At 33.6% G+C, this 21,775-nt stretch overlaps 2 protein-coding genes across 2 annotated transcripts in view; one reads left to right on the plus strand and one right to left on the minus strand.

Annotated features, from left to right (window-relative positions):
• Positions 1-282: 282 nt before the first annotated feature.
• The window catches only part of LOC106103516 (tropomodulin-1), a 34,989-nt gene continuing 13,496 nt past the window's right edge, over positions 283-21,775 (plus strand). The window contains exon 1 of the mRNA XM_013283295.1: positions 283-564. Coding sequence (XP_013138749.1) covers positions 430-564 — 135 coding nt within the window. The 5' untranslated portion in view covers positions 283-429. The remainder of the gene's footprint in view (positions 565-21,775) is intronic.
• On the minus strand, positions 7,561-11,375 carry LOC106103679 (acidic juvenile hormone-suppressible protein 1-like). The gene is made up of 8 exons (XM_013283505.1): positions 11,264-11,375; positions 10,828-10,958; positions 9,685-10,506; positions 9,437-9,606; positions 8,890-9,143; positions 8,602-8,814; positions 8,314-8,496; positions 7,561-7,927 (listed from the first exon to the last, which is right to left on the minus strand). Exons 1-8 carry the CDS (start codon positions 11,343-11,345, stop codon positions 7,665-7,667), a joined length of 2,118 nt encoding a protein of 705 aa, XP_013138959.1. The 5' UTR covers positions 11,346-11,375; the 3' UTR covers positions 7,561-7,664.

Below are 21,775 nucleotides of genomic sequence, written 5' to 3' on the forward strand. Positions count from 1 at the left end.
TCAGCCATTCACGACAAATTCCTACGGCATTAAAATACAAAACTATGATCAAACGTAAAATAAGATAATCGCGCAGTCGCCAAAAGTTTAATCAAAACCGTTTTATTCGTGAAACGACGACACTTAGCTCTTTCGACTAGATCGTCCAACTAATAATATCGCGCATGTGAAATGTTTTGGCTGGTGCTTTTTGTTCGAGGCGGGTTATTTCAGTTTTCCAGTAGGATTCTGAGCAAGAGCAACAGTGGCCGTATACACTCCGCTCGCTACAAAGTAGCTGCCTCGCCGCTTAGACCGCGCGGTCAGCGATGTGTTTCGATTAATAATTCCTAGTGCCGATAAATCGATTATGAAATATTGACGTGCCCCATCCCTAGTGTAGTGAATGTGTCAAAGTTATAACGAAGTGTGAAGTGGAATTAGTTGATCATGACGGAATTCTATGGATCATGGAGCGACGGCCGCCCTGGCGACGGCGTTGGGGATGGAGACGAGGTGGAGGAGACCGTGGAGACGGTCGAGACCATCACGACGACGACCACGACCAGGAAGACGGTGCCGTCGGTAAGTCCGCGCCGGCCTTGAACGTGATTCAGTCTACGTATTTTCGCTCCGACGACTTATTTAGAAGCGGAGGAATCCGGCTTCGAGTTTGTTTGATCTGCGTAAACTTACAGCGTCGAATATTCTAATATATATGTAATATTGTTGGGGTGTTTATTTTGGAAGCCGCGGATGTCAGGGACGCTCGGCGGCCGGCGGCGGTCACCTGACGCGAGCCAGCCCCGAGGTGAAGGCGATACTCGCCCGTCAAATGTCAACTCGTTTATAATGTGACGCACCGCATCTTGATACTAAAAATAACTTATATCTAATGCTGCAAACCATTTAAAATATTGTGATAAATGTAAACGTTGGAAAATATCAGTTTTTATTGTTGTTGCCGCTGTGATAGAGAACGCGTTGCCAATTGTTCTCCTTTGTCAATGTCACAATGTTGTCGTAATGCGTTTGTTTTTAACACACACCTAATCAACAAACAACGATTGTGGTAACTGAAATTTCCTGTCTGGAAGCGTACAAAATATCAAAATATCCCTTCCATCTATAATGTACTTGTAAGAACTGAAGCAGTATAAACATTAAAAATTAGTTTGCATATCATTCTTTCAATTACTGGCGACATTGATTTGAATTTAAGTTTCATAGTCTATTTGAAAATAACCAACTAAGAGCCCTGATCTTACTGCAAATAATGTGCAAGTAGATGCGGCTGTTGCCATTCGATAAATTAGAAAAAACACATTCATTTTGAAATGTGCAGTGCTCGTTATTTTGTAACAATTTCTTTAATTCTATCTCAACAGTCTACACGGTAGATCACACGTTAACTGACGTCACCGCGCTCTATTTTCCAGGTTGTGCGAGACCAAACATATTTACAATGATATTTTTACGTTCACGCCTCCAATTGGTTCAGTTATAGTCAACTAGTGTTGAAAATATCACTGAGAAATATAAAACTAAAGACCCATTGCGGATGCATCCGACAACAAACTCAAAAATACTAATCCAAATTTGATATAATCTTCATCAGTAAATGGCACTACAGTTAGTGGCTTTTAAGGTTATTTTGTTCGTGTGTGTAACAACAAAATCAAATGATTGTGACAAAATCTATTTAACAAGTTAATCTACTAATTTAATTGATTATCTTTTATCTACTAAATATTTTTTACTATTTTTTAAATTTAGTAATAAAAAAATAAGTTAACATTTTCTATTATTGTCGATTATTTGACTTGCTTTACAGCTCGTAAAATTCTTCAATGTCTCCCGCAGGTCATTAGAGTATTTGTCTCAAAGCTCCAACTCGATGTTTGTCTAGAATCTAGATGTAATCTCTTCATGAGACAAGATAATAGTTAACAAAATATTTCATATTCCGTATGATCAACAGACTTTTCAACTTTATCTCCGTGTTACCAAGTTACAAGTCAAAATATGGAAAACAAGCACTAATAACCTATGTGATGTGTTTTTAAACTACAACGGAGTTAGGATACAGTGAGTAACAAATGAGTCTCCGATAACATTTGAATTAGTAACAAATTGTTAGTTCCTAGGAGTATAAAACGATTGTTAAAACGTAACCGCATAAGCTTTGTCTTTTGCATGTTTTATATCATGATTCAGAAGACGATAAATTCATAAAAATATTGAACATAAAAATTAATTTAACAGCTTTATTACATCATAAAACTAAAGTACTTTGACATTTACAAGTGGCTATAACATAGTCGTGCCTTTTATAAAATTGTAAAGATGTTACTCGATACTGCATGGTCAATTATTATCCATTACAAGGCAATCCAACCGTTAAGTTGCGTATAATAGCCCGGTTCTATTCAGGTTTCGTTACTAGTCATAAATGATTATTTATTTTATGCAATACTAGCTTTTGCCCGCGACTCCGTCCGCGTGGAATTGAAAAAAACAAAAGTAAGGAACCTCTGTGTTCTTCCAGACTATCCTCTACATCTATGCCAAATTTCATCGAGATCCCTTCAGCCGTTTAGGCTACAAACTTTAACAAACATCCATCCATCTAAACTTTCACATTTATAATATTAGTAAGAAGTAAGATAGTAAGATTTATCGACTAATCTTCTAGATTATATTAATTTTGAGAAGTTTTATGTCTATACCATCTACAAATAAAAAGTACTTCCTAGTTTGTGGACCTTTTTGACCGACTTCCCAAAAGAAGGAGGTACTCAATTCGTCTGTATGTTTTTTATGTGTGTTACGGCATAACTACGCCGCTTGTGGAACGATTTTGATATTTTTTTTATTAATCGGTGTCAGTCAATGTAGATTCATTACTTAAACGTTACTATACTTTCGATTGTCAATTGTTATGGTAAAAATGTAGAAAGCCTTACGTAGAAATATCACCTCGGCTGAATCCGACATCAAAGTAATAATAATTGTACAATATAGACGTAACAGCTACAATAAGGAAGGTTTACTATTTTCAAGGAATTATTTCGTTACTTATTAATGTATTGTTTTTTTGAGAATATTTTGTCTTTAGTGTATTTTGTTTGGAAGTCGGTTTTTTTTTTTAGTAAAAATCTTATTTTTTAATGATTCAAGGTCTTATTAGACCCTAAAATCATATTGAGCATAATCCAACTTTTCTAATAATGTACAGTCAGATTATAAAATGCCAAGACCGAAAGTAAAAAAAAAACTATAAACACGTGACTCTATAAGCAATGTTTTGCATTGTTTCTTTGTAAACGTTCTCATGGTAATGGCAACAAGGTAACAAATCTCATCAAATAACAATAATCCATTGTATGGCGTTGTGTAGACAATCAGTTTACGTAATTGAAACTACCTTGAAAGAGACAATTTAAGTAGTGTTTAGATTTAAATTGGAAGCTAAATGTGAGCAAATAGAAATAGCGGACGCGTTACACAATTTTCTAGATGTTCTCAAGTCTGTATAAGTAATTAAAATTGCTTTTCTAAAACAAAACAGTTAGTTAGTACATAAAGAAACAGTTATACTGCGATAATGTTAACACTTTTAAAGATTCATTATGAAGGAAACCCTTGTCGTTGTTACCCCTTGCGAATGACGCATAATTCTAACCTATAAAAAGTTTACCCGTTTGAAAGGGCTTTGTGCTTCATATGTAGATGAGTCATCTTTGAATGTTTACGTTACAAAGCGCACTTTATATTGCCCGATGACAACATTACTGCTCCTTTTGCTGTTCCCTTGTAAAGTACTACATGTGTTTTCAATTAAGCTGATTATCCGAAACGACGGATACGATGGTGTAAAATTAACTCTAAAATTCATTGGCTCCAACGTAAATAATAGTATCCCACAGTTTTCGCATTTGCATGTTTCTTTTTTAATGTGTACAATTTGAAATGAAAATTTCATTTTCGTATTGATTAATTCATGTTTTTTTTTAAGCTTGCGATTCACACATACGATATTTTATGTAGGAATTATGTAAAAAGCGAATGAAATAATGTTTATGGTTTGTATTGATTTTAAATCTTTTATGAATAAAATCGATTCAATCTAGTGGTAAAATGGCAATGTCATCTATACTATACTATATATATTATAATAAAGCGTAAACACACACTTCTTTGTTGCCTAAAATATCAGCAATTACAGCATATTTTTGAATAATTATTTTTTCAATAAAAAGACCTACACTTACGTCACGCTTTAGGCTATATATTTTCACGCTATTAAATTTAGTGGGTAAATAAATTGTATGAAAATCCTAATGTGGGAAAGAGACCATAAGTTGCTGCCAACACCAAGGAAACAAGATTGCCATGGATTGTCTTAATGTCATGTCATTTTGACATTTGCTATTGATAATTTGACAAATATAAACGATAAAATAAAGTTTTTATAATTACCTGCGGATAAAGCCGCATGGGAACCGCTAGTTGATTATTGTTCAAAAGTTTGACTGTTCAATAATATTGTCAGTTAGAACTGAGCGTATATAACGGGCTTTACATTGATTAATACACTGAAATTTATTAATATTTGTTTTAAGCCGATAATTCTCGAAGAGTCGTGTGCGCTACACCACTTCGTATATTTTTCGCTGCAGCCTCTAATTCTGTAGTGTTCTAAAACAATCTGTAATGTATAAAATCCAGAGTAAACAGTGGTTATGATTCATTGAGTTCGTTCTACATACTGAAATACTGCGGCCGTTTCCTTGACACATTGTTACAACAATCATTTAATTACATTGTTGCTGGTCAGTTTTGATAATTGAAATATACGAAATAGAGTCAAAGGTTTTAACATTAAAATGATATGATTAAAAAAATGTTTTGTTACTAATTGATTGTTAGAGAAAAAATAAACGTGTTTATGTTTACTTATGCACTTTTCGTAAGGACCTCCGAAGCTAACAAATCTAATAATCATATTTTCCGATCATTTTTATTAATCTTTATATTATCGTCTGTGTTGCTAGAAAGTTATCAGAAAAAAACAGAAATACACAATTTTCGTTACCATTAGTCAGATTGACTTGTATAACCTTAGAACTGGGTACAAATAGGTCACTGTGACGCTGTGCTGGAGTGAGGAATGTCTCGCATATTTCCAGCGTAGTTTCACCACAAATATAAACATTTCACCAAACATTTGAGGGCGGCAGTACGTCGACCCCATGCAGGAAACATCAGGCTAGCAACATCGATTCCATTCGTACAGACTATCGAAAGCTTTGCAATATTAAACACATCGATTCATCATCGATCTTATAAGGTTAACTTAAGTGTGAAAAATAGCGGAACTAACTTATATTTCTAAACAAAACTCGAAATATTTTCAGATGTTTTTTTATACGAGAGTTTTCATAACATTTGTAATATACTAGCAGTCGCCCGCGACTCCGTCCGCGCGAAATTTAAAACATATAACAAAAAAAAGAAAAAAATATAGCCTACTAGCTTTCGCTCGAGAATCCGTCCGTGTGGAATTAAAAAAAACAAAAGTGAGTGGCCTATGTGTTCTTTCAGACTATCCTCTATATCTGTACCAAATTTCTCCGAAATCCGTTCAGCCGTTTAGTTTAAAGATGGCGCCTTTTTCTGGCCACTGGCGGTCGGGCACCCTACCCTAAAGCTGCACTGCTAGGAACATAAATCAAGCAATTATTATCATATCTATTAGTAATAGCATTTTTGTAATCGGTTAATACTGTTATATTATCAATACATATGCAAATTATTATTATCTATGACTTGATTCACGAGTTCCGACTGTTGCCAACACTAATTGCTGGAAGTGGGTTAATTTTGAGATGGTTACGAACCATTTAACTGTTGGCGTTAACACTAATTGGATTGGCAGTATTAGAAAGTTACCTATCATTACAAACCTTTCTATTGAATAATAAATTATGTTAACTAAATTCGGATGATTTCGAAGTCGTTAAGAAGTAAAGAATTTTGTATTTAATAAAACATACTAAACAACTCATTGTTTAGTATGTTTTAACTCTCAAGTTGTTATAAACTGAACCGCTTAACTGCATTATTTTAATAAACATGAAATGGAGGAATAAACACTTTAAATCCAAAGCAATATGACATATTTTACAATGAAATCATGTGTCTTCCCGCTAACCATTCGTTGACAGTTGACAGAAGTGCTAATTGCAAATGACAAGCGCGCGAAATATACAATGCGATTACGCGCCAAAACACAAAGACTAACGCGCGTAACTCGAGCGATTGAGCATTGTAGAGTATCGAGAAATGGGCCGTTATTTCATTCGATACTAGCGTAAATCGATTCCGGCCCACACGCAACTATGAAACTCCATCTAAATGCAATTATTGTTGCTATTCAAATGCTTTGTGTTGTCTTTATGTGTTGAAATATTGTCTCTTTATTGTATGTAAATGGGTAGTTAGTATTAAATTGAAATATATAAGCTGGATAGCTTAGGAGAGAAATGGCGGCGTTTATTATTATTTTTTAGTTCAATTGTAATATTCAAAATATTATTTCTTCTAATCGGTATGATAATTTTCTTTTCATGTAATTGAGGATAAGTGTGGCAATCCTTAACGGTGATGATTTTAATAAAAATGTGTAAACTGGCGTCTGAGCGAAGTTTATTGAAATGTTGGAGCTTGGAATCGTCATGAAATATTTTTATGACGTTCTGTTCGACAAACAGAAATATACCAGATGCTGTTAAAATGTAGGTTATGAAATTTTCTAACGTTCCGAGACTTTAAGATCGTTTTCCAGATAATAAATCACTCCAAGAAACCTATCTGCCTGAACCCATGATTGTAAACAATATCGATCTATTCCCGTACCAGAAACAATAGTGGGGAATTAAAAAAATAAATCTTTCATCACATGTATACGAAAATAGATCCTTTGTTTGGTGTAGTAAAGTCTAAAATCGTTCAACTTGTACGTATTTAAATACAACATTGTCGATCTGTGTCGGTCGACACTTAAAATAGAAGCGGGCGGCGCGGGCGCAGCGAGATAGGTACATTTTTGGAAATCAAATAAAAGCAATGCAGCTAAAAATAAAACGAAAGCAAGGTTGGGTTCAAATAGAAAGGGGAAGATCAAATATGTCACGGCTGGTAATAACGAAGGTCTTTCAAGGTAGAAATGTGCTTAAAATACATATAAACTTGTTCTACGAAAATAATTAAATCTTTTTTGAGATACAAATAGCTGTACAAGTTTTATAAAGCATTTTTCCGATTACTAAATTACATAAATGAAAAATCCCGGAATACGAACAGGGTTAGAAAATTAAAAGATTATGTATTACATAAACTGGTTTTAATATATATTCAATATTGTACAGAAATAAATATAAACAATGGATACATAAACTAATAGATAATAAATAATATAAAAATATATAAAAGTGAGCTATTGTAATATTACAAAATCATAGTAAACACCATATTATATTCGCGTGAAAAGGAACGTATTTTACACAAAAAAATCCATTTTTTTTCACACAACATGCATTTTGTAATATCATAAAAGTTACTTCAAACAGTCTAATATCAAAAGAGTACGAATTATATTTCAGTATTCAAATCGGATACATTTATACATGAGGTACAACAACTTCAGGGACGTGTTTGTGGAAGATATGAACATCCTGTATGTAAAGGTTGGGTACTGCATCGGCCTGCCATTGGTACAGCGGCCTGTCGAGAGGGTAACCGAATGGTTCGTCGCTCAACCAGCGAGCACCGGAACCNAGACCGTAAGAAATGGTCGGGTCGAAGTTGCTACCCTGAGGAATCTTGCTCGGACGGAATTCAGAGATGTGTGCCAGAAGAACGAATGGGAAACCACCAACACGACCTAGAAAGAGAAAGAATATTAAGAACGTGTTCTTAAAAATAAAATCAGTACTTCGCATGCGTAGATTATTAGCAAATACGTCCCGTCCCTATCTGACATCTGTCAATGTCATTCAGACGTAGAATAAGCGCGCCATTCTGACAGCAGACAGTGGTCTGAGTGTTTCAGTTAATTACGTTGTTACAATTATAGTAATTGTGTAAAAGTGCATATTGACAGTATCATAAGGATAAATATTTCAATTATGAAGCCTAAGGCACAGTTGCCATCGTTAAGTCTTCTGTCAATAATATTACACAAAACATCTGTAATAATGGTTTATGGTTCTGACTGCTTCTTTAAATCAGGTAATACTGACTTTTATATTAACTGAATAATAATTTTACCTTTAGGCAAAAGAAGGTGTTCAGGGAATCCATTAAGACGATGAGTCTTGTCAAGAACGAATTGTCCTTTGCCGTGCAGTGCGTTGTAAGCCTTCTCGTATACCTCATAGCCAGGAGTCCAATTACGGATCGTAAGCCAGTTGTCAGTAGACTCTCGCTTGATGACAACATTTCCAACCGGTACTATAACATAAAACATACAAGTATTATACATGGGTTATATAATTTTCACAGAAAAAACCCGAATCCAGTAAAAGAAGGAAAGAAAAAAATTCAATAAAAACTTACAATCGTACGGGAAAATGTCCAGCAGGTAGAAGTTTTCAGTGTTCACATGCAGAGGAATTTCGTCACCGTAGCTGTCGTATTTAGGTGCCAAGAAGAACTTAACAAGAACAGTCTTGGCTACTTCGCTGGTAACGTTAACACGTACAGTGAATACTTTGTGGTTTAACTGTGGACGTTGAACTAACACGGTAACATCATCAACTACTGCCTTGCCTGGAAGAAAACATAGCGTTAAAACTTTTTTTCAATCAAACAGACAAAGAAATAAAACAAACATAAGTAACTCACTTTCATGTTCATTCAAATGCAGATGGTTGGTGACATTATAGTGCACGTTTTCGAAGAATGTTACCAATTTGTCGACCTCAACGCTCTTGATGGTAACAGATGGCACTTTCAGATGATGGACATCGTAAGAAGGTAGAGTCTTTTGCCATTCAGTGAACAGTCCAAGAACGCGTTTCCAAATGAAATAGAAAGCAGGATCACGAAGAGCAGTTTGATAGTGTTCCAAGACAGATGGAACTACAAGCGCAACCAGGCTGGAAAAGATATTTTTGTCATACTATAAATGTGAAAGTTTAGGTGGATGGATAGATGAGTGGATATTTGTTAGAGTTGGTAACCTAAACTGCTGAACAGATCTCAATGAAGTTTTGCATAGATGAAAAGGATAGTCTGGAAGAAAATATACGCGACTTTGTTTTGTTTTTTATACCACTAGACGGAGTCGCAGCCAAAAGCTAGTATTACATAAATCTATATTTCTATATACATAATATATAATATTTCTATTACGTCAGTTAATTCTAAAATACCAGTAAAGTAAACTTACTCTTTATGATAGCGTTCCTTGTGCCATAAAGTGTTACCAAGAAGAGCCTTCCAAATGCTGATAAAGTCCTTGTAGTATTTGGGGTTAGGAGAATCAACACCACCCTCTATTAATCGGCCGAGAACGTCAATAGCTTGAGGAGTGTCGATATTAATGTGCTCACCGACATGCTGTTAAAACACAATAAATCATTGAAAACAATTCATAAAAAAATTAATTTACATTTTTTTATTATCTTCTCAACTTACATTGACGACAAATCCTTTGTCGATGGCTTCGCGAACGCGGTTTTCGTAATCTTGAATCTTAGTGATGGCTTCAGCGAACTCAGGTTGGTCAAGGTGGAAGTGGTTAGGTCTGACCGGGTACAAAATGCCATTGTGGTATGAGATTTGTGGTACATATCCTTGTTTAACCACGTTGAAATCGAGCACTGGTATTTCTCCTAATCCATTAGACAATCTTTCCAAGTAGTATCGAGTGATGATTTGCTTATGCAAGAACCACCAGAATTCACCACGTCTGTCTTTAATCAAAGGTGTTTGTTCTCCTCCGAGCCAGTAGGGGTACAGCAAGTTGTGATTGTAGTAGAATGCATTATAGGTTAAGTCATGCGTGAAGTAAGCAAGAGTATAATCTTCGGTAAAGTAAGGCCATACGGTGTCGTTCCACCTTATTACAACATTCTCGTCCCAAACATAGGTAGATGGGTAGTGTTCAACCCATTGTTTTCCGTGAGTATTGATTCTCTGCGCGGTAGTAAGTACTTCGGTATTGTGGAAGAATGAGGGGAAAATGTCGTAAATTGGTGGGATCACAATGCCTTGAGTACTCGGATGGTGTAATATCACAACGCTCAGGACATAAACGAACAGACCCTCGTTAATCTTGTTCCTAAGAAAGACTGCAGTCTTATAGAATGTGTCACAGTCTTTAGCTGAATATAAAACATTGTAGACAAGTTTCGCTTCGAACACGTGCGTGGGCTCCAAAACTGAGAATGGTACACCACGAGGCAGTATCAAATCGTTCGTAACAAATTCCCAGTATAATTTTACAGCAGTTTCGTTCTGCAATAAAACAGACAATGTTAATGTTTAAAGTAACAAGTGTCTTTAATTAAAACCAATATTTAAAAGTTTTGCTTTGGTTAAATTGGCCTTTCATTGCTACCGAAGAATTTTTAAATCATACTAATGATAAATGTGAAAGTTTAGGTGGATGGATGTTTACTAGAGTTTGTAGCATAAATAGCTGAACGGATCTCGATGAAATTTGGCACAGTTGCAGAGGATAGTCTGGAAAAACCGATAGGCTACCTTCTTTTGTTTTTTAATTCCACGCGAACGAAGTCGCGCTCAAAAAATATCTTAAATAAAATGTATACTTACGGTATATTTCTCGATATTCTGGATAAGATTCCATTGATCCCAGTGCTGCAGCTCCGGCTCGTGAATCGGCTCGTGAATGTGATAGAACAAGTTCAATATCTCAACTTGGTGTTGCAGGAATTCATGATCAGCTGTAGACATAAAAAAAATATCATAGATGTTATATATGTTACAATTATTTCGTATAGAAAGATGTTTTTGTGCATTTGAGAAAACCGTGCTCCTAACTGTCGTTATACCGACAGTAACTCACAAGTAATTACTCCAAAGTCCAGTATCGAAACCAATTTACACCTTACTAACGCTCGCCTAACGCCGTGTTGAACGGAATGTGTGTACGATCAACGCGTTTTCCACGCATCGTCTAACGCCCAATGTGAACTAGCTCTTAGACTTCTAGGCGATTGCATCTTGTAATAACAGAGGGGCAACTTACCAACTCTCTGATGCACCTTATGGACAGGATCTGCCAGCCCACAGGCAAGCAATGCCAACACACACAACACCAGACGAGCCATGTTCGTTAGTGAAGACCCTATCAATACTACCCCTTTATATACCACAATACTGCAATATTATTCGGTAATTATCTAGCTTAGGTCAGGTATAATGTAAATAATAACATGCACCGTTATCTTCCAATTTAACTTTGGCTTATGTAAGTACGAATTTTTATTATTAATATTCTATGTTTACGTAGTTACTTAGGTTATATTGATTTATACATAACCAGAATCTTCCATGATCATCTAACTTGTACAGTCAGCAACAAAATAAACAACCTTTGTCTTACAACACCATGCAAAGTTAAAAAAAAAAAGAAAACAAAAATAAGTACCATATGTGCTTTTCCAGACTATGTACTAAATCTATGACAAATTTCACCGAAATTCCTTTAAAATCATTCATCCGTACATCCCAATTTTCACATTTATACCTAGTTAGTTACAAATTTATTTATGTCTCAAAAATACGTATGCATGTATACGTTTATCACATGTATTAATTGCAGACGAATACAAGGCACATGCGAGTTTCTGAAGTTTTGTAAATGTATGCATACTTATTTAGTTAACTGTACCTATCTGTACATCCAATATTATATTTGAATGTTGTGTTTGCGCGGTACTTCGTCAAAGTGGGATTTAAAAAAACTGTCTGAAACGCCTATGAATTCTTCCAGACTATGTTCTACGTGTCAGCAAAATTTCATCGAGATCCGTTAAACAGTTTTGGAGATATGTTCTAACAAACATCCATCCAAACTTTTGTATTCATAATATTAATATAACTACATCACATTTATCAACATTTCATTAAAATTGATAAAAGAACTAAACAAAAATCTTACTAATATGAATTCGAAAGTTTAGATGGATGGATGTTATTAGAGTTTGTGAAAAGATCGATGAAATTTGGCATATATGTAGAGGATAATCTGGAAAAATACATAGGCTACTTTTGTGTGTGTGTGTGTGTTTTTTTTAATTGCATAGAAACGGATTCGCGTACGAATGCTAGTAATTAAAAAAGTTCAACATAAATATCGATTACTTATCATTATCAGTTTTAATAAAAACAGTTTATTTTCTCGTGATCAGCTTCATATTGTTTGCATATTATTTATCGATTACTTTAACAAAGGTCATAACAATGAATTTCATCACATAAAAAGGTAATTGACTTAATATAACTGATATCGGGAGGTTTGTAAGTAACTATTACGCAATACGTAAAAAACTGTCAAAGAATAATGAACGTTCATAACTATGAAATAATGCAATAAGCATAAGAAGTGGGAATGCATTTATTTCAATCAAGCGATTACAATTTAACATTATCAGTAATATCATCTTGAAAGACCTAAAAGTTCTAAGTTAAAAATGGATATTAAAAATTTAAACGTTGGCTTTGTTTCCGATTTAAAAGGTACGTTACAATATCTTTCTACATAAATTAATGTAAGTCAACTCCATCCTCATTGTTTAAAATAATTAATCAGGTTGCGTAGAAAGAAGAAATCGGTACCGCGTCGAAGTAGCGGTGCAACACTATAGCAATGGTATACAAGTCCCTTCCCTATTACACCTGTCAATGTCATTTAGAAAGATTAAGGATTAGCGCGCCATTTCTGGCGGGAATCGGTAGACTATTATCGAAGCAGATTTAAGTTGTTTCCAATTATATTATTGTTTTTAGGTACTAAAATTGGTAGAAAAAGGTTGACGTGACAAGAGTAATTCACTTGGCATAATGGGCTTACCTTCGTTGGACGCGTCAGAAGTTTTGATATGAGCAATGTAGGATCAAACCCACGTAAACCCCTTCGATGACCAACTTCTAGTGAAATAGTTCCGAGATTACCAAGAATCAAATTTATATTAGTCTATTTTTTGTCTTTATTTGAAGGCAAATGCCTATATTATCTTAATCAAAATATTGTCAACTTCTTCCAATATATTATTTGCATTTCAGTAGCGGTAGGCTCTTCTACTTTTATTTATGCATTGCATCTGGCATTAAAAAATCGTAATGTCAAAGTTTGTTACAATCCTCGGACTATCCTAAAATTATAATAAATGCAAAGATTGATCTTGATTGAACAAAATAGTAATTAAAATGATGCAATAGTCTTAGTATTCCAGTAAATACTAATGAGAAATATTGCTCTATTAATTGTCGCACCTACATCTTAAAATTAAAACAACGTGAGAGAAGAACCGCTTTCTGTTATGTTGCAATGTAAACTTGAAAAGGAAACTCGCCGTCGTCTCATTGACGAGAGAAAACGTTCGATTTCGCTTACATTGTCACTTATGTGGTTTTAGTAATATCTCTTTATTCACTTTCATTTCTTTTTTTCTCTACGATTTTGATAGAAATGAAACCTGAATAAAATACGTCCGGAAACACAGCGGAGTGAATGAAGTTAATATTTTGATTCCGTTCAATTATTTTAAACACTGTTTAAACTTCTTTTGTTTATGGTAATATCAATAAATACTTTCGTATAGAAATGCTTGTCGGATACGTTTGATTCAGTGAAAACTGGAGCAAATGCTTCCCTGCGTACTAATGTATCCACAGAAATGTGCAAAGAAATCTAAACAACTTATTTCTTTCTACTTTCACTTGGAACGTGGATATTCTGACTAAATTACCTTTTGGAGCCGGATCCATTTGTTATTAGGTTAGGTTATTAACTAAAATACTTACTCGTTTATATGCAGTCGTAGTCGTAGTTTCCTAGTGTTTAAATACGAGGAAACTATGCTAAAGAATTGTTTAAATATCCATTATCGACTTTGCATGGTGCAGGTAATATTTTAAAAAGAAGGGTGAACAATGGGGAATAAAACATAGGTTGACTTTGACTTCTACTTTATTGTACTTTTTAATTTTGTTTCATTAAGTGTCCAATTGTAATTGTATTCCGAACTGCATTGCGTCTACACAATACTACTAACTAATTACCAGCGTCATCAGCGCTATGTATGCTCTAAATTCGCACGCGAAAACAAATTTAGCATAATTTCCACCACGAGTTTGTAAATAAGATTATAATAAGACTTGTTTATGTATTCAATTCTAAATGTAAATGCAGCGATGTTAAATGCCCTTTCGTATTCAAACAAAACGTAGCTTCTTCAATCTTGTAATCTTAATTTGTATAAGAATGTTTGCACAAAAAGTAACACATACTTCAAACAAATTAAATTAAGGAGTTAAATACTCAATAATTTATTGTAATACTCTTGTGTTCGTCAAGTTGTGTTTCTTATTATTAATCAACAAACGGTTCCGATGCGGTTTCATCCGCATGAAATTATAAAAACTTTATTTTACTGTTTACAGTTGTCAAATGATCAATTGCAAATGTCAATATTACCTTTACCATAATAACCTTGCTTTCTTAATATTAGCACCTTGTAGTTTATGATCCCTTTCCCACATGAAGGTTTTTCCAATTTATTTACTCCCTAAGTTTAATAGTGTGAAAATGTATAGCCTAAAACATGTCGTAAGTGTATGGTTTTTTTTAAAAAAATAATTATTCAAAAATATGCTGTGATTGCTGACAACCTACGCCACAAAATAGTGCGTGTTTACGCTTTATTATATCAGTATAGATAAGTTTCCTCATTGTTAATTAAATCAAAGTCGATTTAATATGTTATTCATTTACTTTACAGTTTGCATAGAACGGAAAAAACAAGAAAACATAATGTTCCGTGCTAAAAATTTGTTTACTTTTCAAGCAGACTGAATGGCTGCGTTCAGATGAAAGAAGATATTATAATCTTTAATTTTCCATGCAGATGCTGAAAATCTACAATCAAACGATCTCGTTGTTATGAATACTGATTGTTGTTATTTAAAAAAAAATGTCTGTCGGATGTTTGGATCGCGATGGCAACAAACGGTGATCAAATATCAACAACAAATCTGATAATAAAAAATATAATCTGTATCGTTTAAAAACAAAAATTAAGCATAGACAAAACATAGAGCTAGAGCGTGACTCAATGGCGCGCACACAACTGTCACATATATCACAGTATAACTGAATAAACGGCAGATACGTTTATAATATTATGAATCTCATAAATCATTAGGTTATTCTAGTTCTGTGACTAATTTCTTATACGAAAACGTTGACATTATAAAGTGATTCTACAATACAAAATTATAATTATTATTTTATTTGCATTAGCAAAATGATTAGAGTTTCAGTTTAAGGAATTTACGTAGCGACTTTTTTCACAAGACGATTTTAAAAGCCTCAATTTATGGGTTTGAGATCAAAATATTCGAAATAAAGGCTTTGTAAGAGTTGCTTCTATATTTTTTATTTTTAACAACCTCAAAACTTGGATACTAAACTCCGAATATATAAATCCACTACTAATATCAAGATAGTCATACTAATTCCATTATTCACATCTTTCACCGGCATTCTATCATAAACCAGTCCGATCTTCAAACAGGAAACTATTCATTCACAGAATATCAAATCTGTTACATTACCTTTGATATTAAAGTGGATTTTGCATATAAATTATTTTCCAACGTACCTAGACCTATATATTGAGGTAGGAAGTGTTTCAAAATATTGTATCGAGGTGGGCGTACGTCCGACCTTGCTTGCGAACGAGGAATGTCCACGAGATACAATTTATTGTTATTTCATTTCAGGATCCGCTACTAAATATAACAGATTGTTTTCAACTAAATATTCTGCTATTAGAAAATTCTGTTTGGATATAAAAATATTCTCGTTGTAGACTAGTAAAAGAAGCACTTATTACTGCAAAAATGTGAAGAATTTGTTTTTATTTTTTATGTTTAAAGAGCGATAAGTAGTCTATTTTTTATGTTTTATGCTATTATATAGCATTTGTATGAATAGTCCCAATAAGTTACAGATTCAAAACTGCAATGTATAGTTGTAACTGCAGGAAGCAGTTTTTAGAAACGTCTAAACCTTCTAGAATCTATTATCTAAATTCAGACATTCAAATATGTGTTACATTTGACGTTAATGTTTCCTATATCCAGATCAATTAATATCTATAACTACGTCTGTTAGTTTGTAATTATCACGATTTTCAAATGTCATATTAATCTATAAATAATGAAAAGGTTAATTAAATTAAGGTTTATGACCGATACTGACCCTGTCAGCGAGGCTAGCAAACATACAACTTTAATGTTCTGACAGTTTTGTGATTAGAAGATTCACCTTGGAATCTGACGTTATGACGAAAATAACTTCTACAAAGTGCTGTGACGAATGACTCAGTTTAGCAGTTTTGAAAATGAATTTATTTCAACCAAAAGTAAATACGTTAATTCCTATTTAAGTGTTAAATAAAAAAAAAATGATTGCACAAAATATCATCAATATTTTGACAGCTGTCAATATAAGATTGTTATTTAGTCTTTGGAGCGCTGATCTGACAAACTGTTACATGAGCTTCGTCATTAAGATTTCTCCATCAATCTCTCGCCCTCAATACTTCTGAGGGCGGAACAGTGCGTGCAGTGGCAGTATCGAATCGATTCGCAACAGCCGACTGTTCCAATTAACGGTTTTGTTATCGATTATGGCACGTCGCGGCGAGTAAACGATACGTGAATCGATTATGACGCACGCACTATGCCATTTCCGGTTGTTGCGCTCGAGAATAGGTTATAACGGTTATTGCATAAACATTCAAAATAACACTTCTAGATAAACGAGGAACAATACAATATACGTTTTTAATTTTTATGTTGATTTCGACTTCCGTCTTCTATATTTAGACCTAAGATGACTGTGATTTGTACTTTGTTAAAGTTTTAATAATGAGCATAAGCATTTATCAGTCGAAAAACGAACATAGAAGTTGCAGCATGTTTAGTTCCGATAATGATATCAAACACTGACCTCTATTAACCTATCTGACAAATAAAATTGCACCTGTATTCAATACCATCATTAATCTTGACTTAGGGAGGTACCTAGGGTCGGCATAGTATGTACTGCTCTTCCGTACATCTCTATCGGTCGTCATATCTAAATTCACTCCGTTCTTACATATATTCACTTTCATCCAATCCATCCATATTTTCTTTAGTATTTCTCTACCTTTTTATCGACCCACAATTTCGGATATGATCCCTTATGAAATGTAACTGTTCCTGTCAGTGTTCTATCTATAGAGGTCAGTGTATTGAAAACACAGATAAAAAATGCAAATCGCAACCATTACGGTTACAAAATAGCAGTTTGTTAACTGTTACGCAATACGCAATGAACTGAATCATAAATGCAACATAAATCTTAAAACATTTGACGCATGGATGATCACGATCAACGAAATTACCTAACATTCTTCATAACAAATCTATAAATTGCACACATCTGTCTTTATCGTTGAAAAATATTTAGATCAATTTTTTTTTCTAATGCAACTAACGTTTTGTGGCAGAATTAATAATTACAGTGTACTGTCACTGTAATTATTAATTCTGTTAAAAATAAAAAAAGCTCTATGATTATTCTTGCATACAGATTAAAAATAATTTAATTTGTAATTATTTCTTTATTTTTTAACACCGATATTTTAATTAATCGCGTTATTACGGTTATTGAAATATGACCAAATGATAATGAAGTATTAATTTTTATTTCCATCAAAATCCTAATAAAATGAACTGTATAACATGTATAGATTTAGTTTAATTGACTTATAACAAACTTTGTATTCTTAGTTGACATCATGTGGTTTCTAATATGGTATCTCATGATTAAAATAACGATAAACATATGAATTTAATCTTCCCAAAAGCGTAAGTTGCGTGGGCAGCAAATGTCATATAAATTGCATCAAGAACTTCCTGTTTTCCCTCCAATAATATCAAAGCAATTGCACTTGAATATAACGGGTATTTCTGTAATGCATTGCCCAATTAGTCCAATTTAAATTTGATTTATTTTCTTATTAGACTGTCTTACAACATAGGACATACAATATCTTAAGTACAAGAGACAAAAATATATAGTAATCTCGTATCTCTATTATGTTTGTCCTAATTTAAGAACTTTTAGAGCGATATCGTGTGTTTAATCTGTCAAGTTTAGATTTTAGCATTAAAAATGAATGTAAGAACCCTTGACATACTTTACTGTAGCCTAAAACAACCTAAAGCACTCAAACTCCTTATATAGCACCAGGTGGCATGACATAAAAATGTTTAAATTGAAGTCAATTCGATGCAATCAGGTTTTTTTTATTTACAATTTAGCTAGTAACACCGGCCTATAATAGGTCGCGCGGATTTAGTCACCGTAAAAATTACCGATATTAATAAAAGGGGATTTAAGAAAAACAATAAAAATTAATAAAAATAAAAGTATAGGAATGACAAAACTATACAAAATTGAAAAAAAATGTGTTTGACCAAATTCATTCAAATACAAAATAACCGATAAAAAGTTACGATACCGGTTGTATCGTAAACCGGTATTTCAGATTATAAATTTCACAGATTAAAAAGGCGCTTGCAAACATCATCTGGCTTCCCGCTGACCTACATCATGTAGGGCCTCCGTTTTCGAGTCGGGTTTACGCTGTCGTGAGTTGATGGGTGTGACGCTAACGGGACAAGCGTGTATCATGACGAGAGCATCGCTAATATTATGCTCGTTGCGGCCGAGCGGGTAACCGGTGCACGCTACAGCTAGCCCACACAAAACAATGCGCGCAATGTATGAATTACATTAATTATCGTCAGAAGTAATTATTTAAAAAAGTCTACAAACTTTAATAGAATCAAAAGTCAAGTGTCGAAGAAAGCGCTATTTCCAAATTTTGACAACAAACTGAGCGAGTTTAGTCCTTTTTTACCATAAGGGGTTTAGCTATTCGCAGACCCTTAGTCAGGTGCCCTGGTCGCCCAACCACGCTAACGCCGGCACTAATCAAGCACACAATGGAAACCGTGACAGAAAACAATTTTTAGAATTAGATTCTCTATAGTTGTCATAGAACGTGGTTTGTTAATAGTAAATTGTAAACTAGGAACGTTTTAGATCAGCACTATCAAAGAATATTTCAAATCATACTTCTCAAACCCTATTCCATAGGAAAAAAACTCATGGATTGTCCGAGTATTGCTGGAACAGTAACTCTGGTAATTACGTATTCAAGACTAGTTATGCGTCACGTTCTCGCTCGAGTTTCTTGTTTCCATTGCATTATTTATGTTGTATGCTAATATCGCTTTAGATTTCCTTACGCGTAGAAGAAATAACTACATCAGCATTTGCAACTACGACTCGACTTGTAATTGATCTTTTGCCGTATAGCTAAAGACAGTCAACATATGCGTATAGACAGGGACATTATAAACCTAACCGTATCCAAAAAAAAACTCCACTACTGATAGTTTCAGTGGTTTTAACAACTAAAAGCGGACGCACACTTTTCACTAAACTATCGCACAACTTTTGTGTGATTATTCATTGCATATAAGGTCATAAGAATGAAAGGGCGACTAAACCGTTGGTCGATGGTTCAAAGGCGTGCGCGCGCTCTCATTGTTACTTGATGGTACTGACAATTATTAGACTAGCTTTCGCCCCCGACTCCGTCCGGGTGGCATTAAAAAAATCAAAAGTAGCCTATGTGTTTTTCCAGACTATCATTTACGTATATGACAAATTTCATCGAGATCCGTTCACCTGCTTAGGCTTCAAACTCTAACAAACCTCCATCCAATCATACATCTAAACTTTCACATTTATAATGTTAGTAAGATTATGTTAAAAATATTTAACTAAATGAAAGTTATCGTAATGTTCTCTCCCTAACCAATATTATATTTGAATCTCTTTGTTATAATGAAGAAATTCGTTTAAAAATAACGAATGGTAAGCCAAGTTGAACCATCCTGTCTCAGTAACTTAAAACTCATCGTATCTAACAATGGCACGTGTTAATTTCACTATGGTACAATAAAAAGGTGTCACTTAACAACTTTCGCTTGAAACCGAAAGTAAGAAGTGCGAAAGTGTTACGGATAAATAGAGAAAATTACATATTAATTATATTTAAGCATGATATCGTGAGATTTCAATAAATTGATGTACATTTAATTCTAAAATGTATAGAAGTATTTTTGACCGACTTCCCAAAAGAAGGAGGTACTCAATTCGTCTCTATGTTTTTTATTTAATTTTTTTTTTACTTTTCAGCATAGTAATCCATATGCGTCGCCAGATGATTAAAGATGGGTCTTTCTACTAATATTTTGGTCTTTTTCGAAGTAGTTTTCATGCACAGTTATTTCACATTTTTTTATTTTCTAGGAGAGGCAGCTTGGCGATGCCCTATATCTAAGATTACTAATTAGTTTAAATTATTATTCCAGAAATTAATTATTACAAATTTATTTTTTTCTGTCCATATTTATGTGCAGCATTCTTTTGTTCATTTCGAGTCATCTGAAAACAAAAAAACGAATACGTAAAAAAGTATAAATGTAAACATCAAACGTAGATTGTTGAAAATTGTTAAGTTGGCAGCATGTAAGTCTCCTTTAACATGGATATCCTACCGTTGACAATTTTTATCCTTATTTGGACCTATTTTTTAAGTAAAAAAAAGTGAGAATTTAGTTTTAACTGACGTTGATCTTTAGATTAAGGAGATTTAAACAAAGAGACATCCTACTCTAAGGAGATATCTAATAACACTAAATACTGGTTAGTTTAAACCGGTATTTGTCTATAGTGTGTCTAAATAATTTAGATTAGTTTGACAATTTAGTAGGGAAGGGTTGTGTAAAATCAGTCATGAATCTTATCAATTTTCGATTTTTATTCTTATAGAAGTTGGAATCGATAGATTTATAGTTATAACTTATGAATTAAAGAAAAAACACTGTTTTCTCAAATTAATAATGAATATAACAAATAATGAGAGTAAGTAAATGTTTATTACTACTACAGCCGTACGTAATCCAATTGAATTTCGCTATTATTTCTGTCATCGCTAAATTCTCTACACTATAATCAATACTAGAATTGTCCTATAAATTAGTTAATAAGGAAATAACAATTTTAATCGATTTCGATAATTATTTAAACCGAATATCGATAGTTTCAAATTGTTATTTATGCGTATTTGTTTCGTCACTACGATACGTGTCTATTAAGTATGGCATTTGCCTTCATAGAAATTGAATTCGATACTTCATATACGTAATTTATCAAACTAATCTATTTTATTTAGACAAAGTATAGTAGTATTGTTAATTTCTCACCAGTTTTGAAATATTCTCCAGTTTCTATTTGTCGTACAACTTCCCATTCTTCTCTGGCGATTTTTGCTTTCAAAATCCTAAGTTGTTTGTCTCGTATTATTTTTCTTTCGGCCTCTTCTTCCCGCCAAATATCTTC

Source organism: Papilio polytes, unplaced genomic scaffold (assembly GCF_000836215.1).
Source record: "Papilio polytes unplaced genomic scaffold, Ppol_1.0 DF823731.1, whole genome shotgun sequence".
NCBI lineage: Eukaryota > Metazoa > Arthropoda > Insecta > Lepidoptera > Papilionidae > Papilio > Papilio polytes.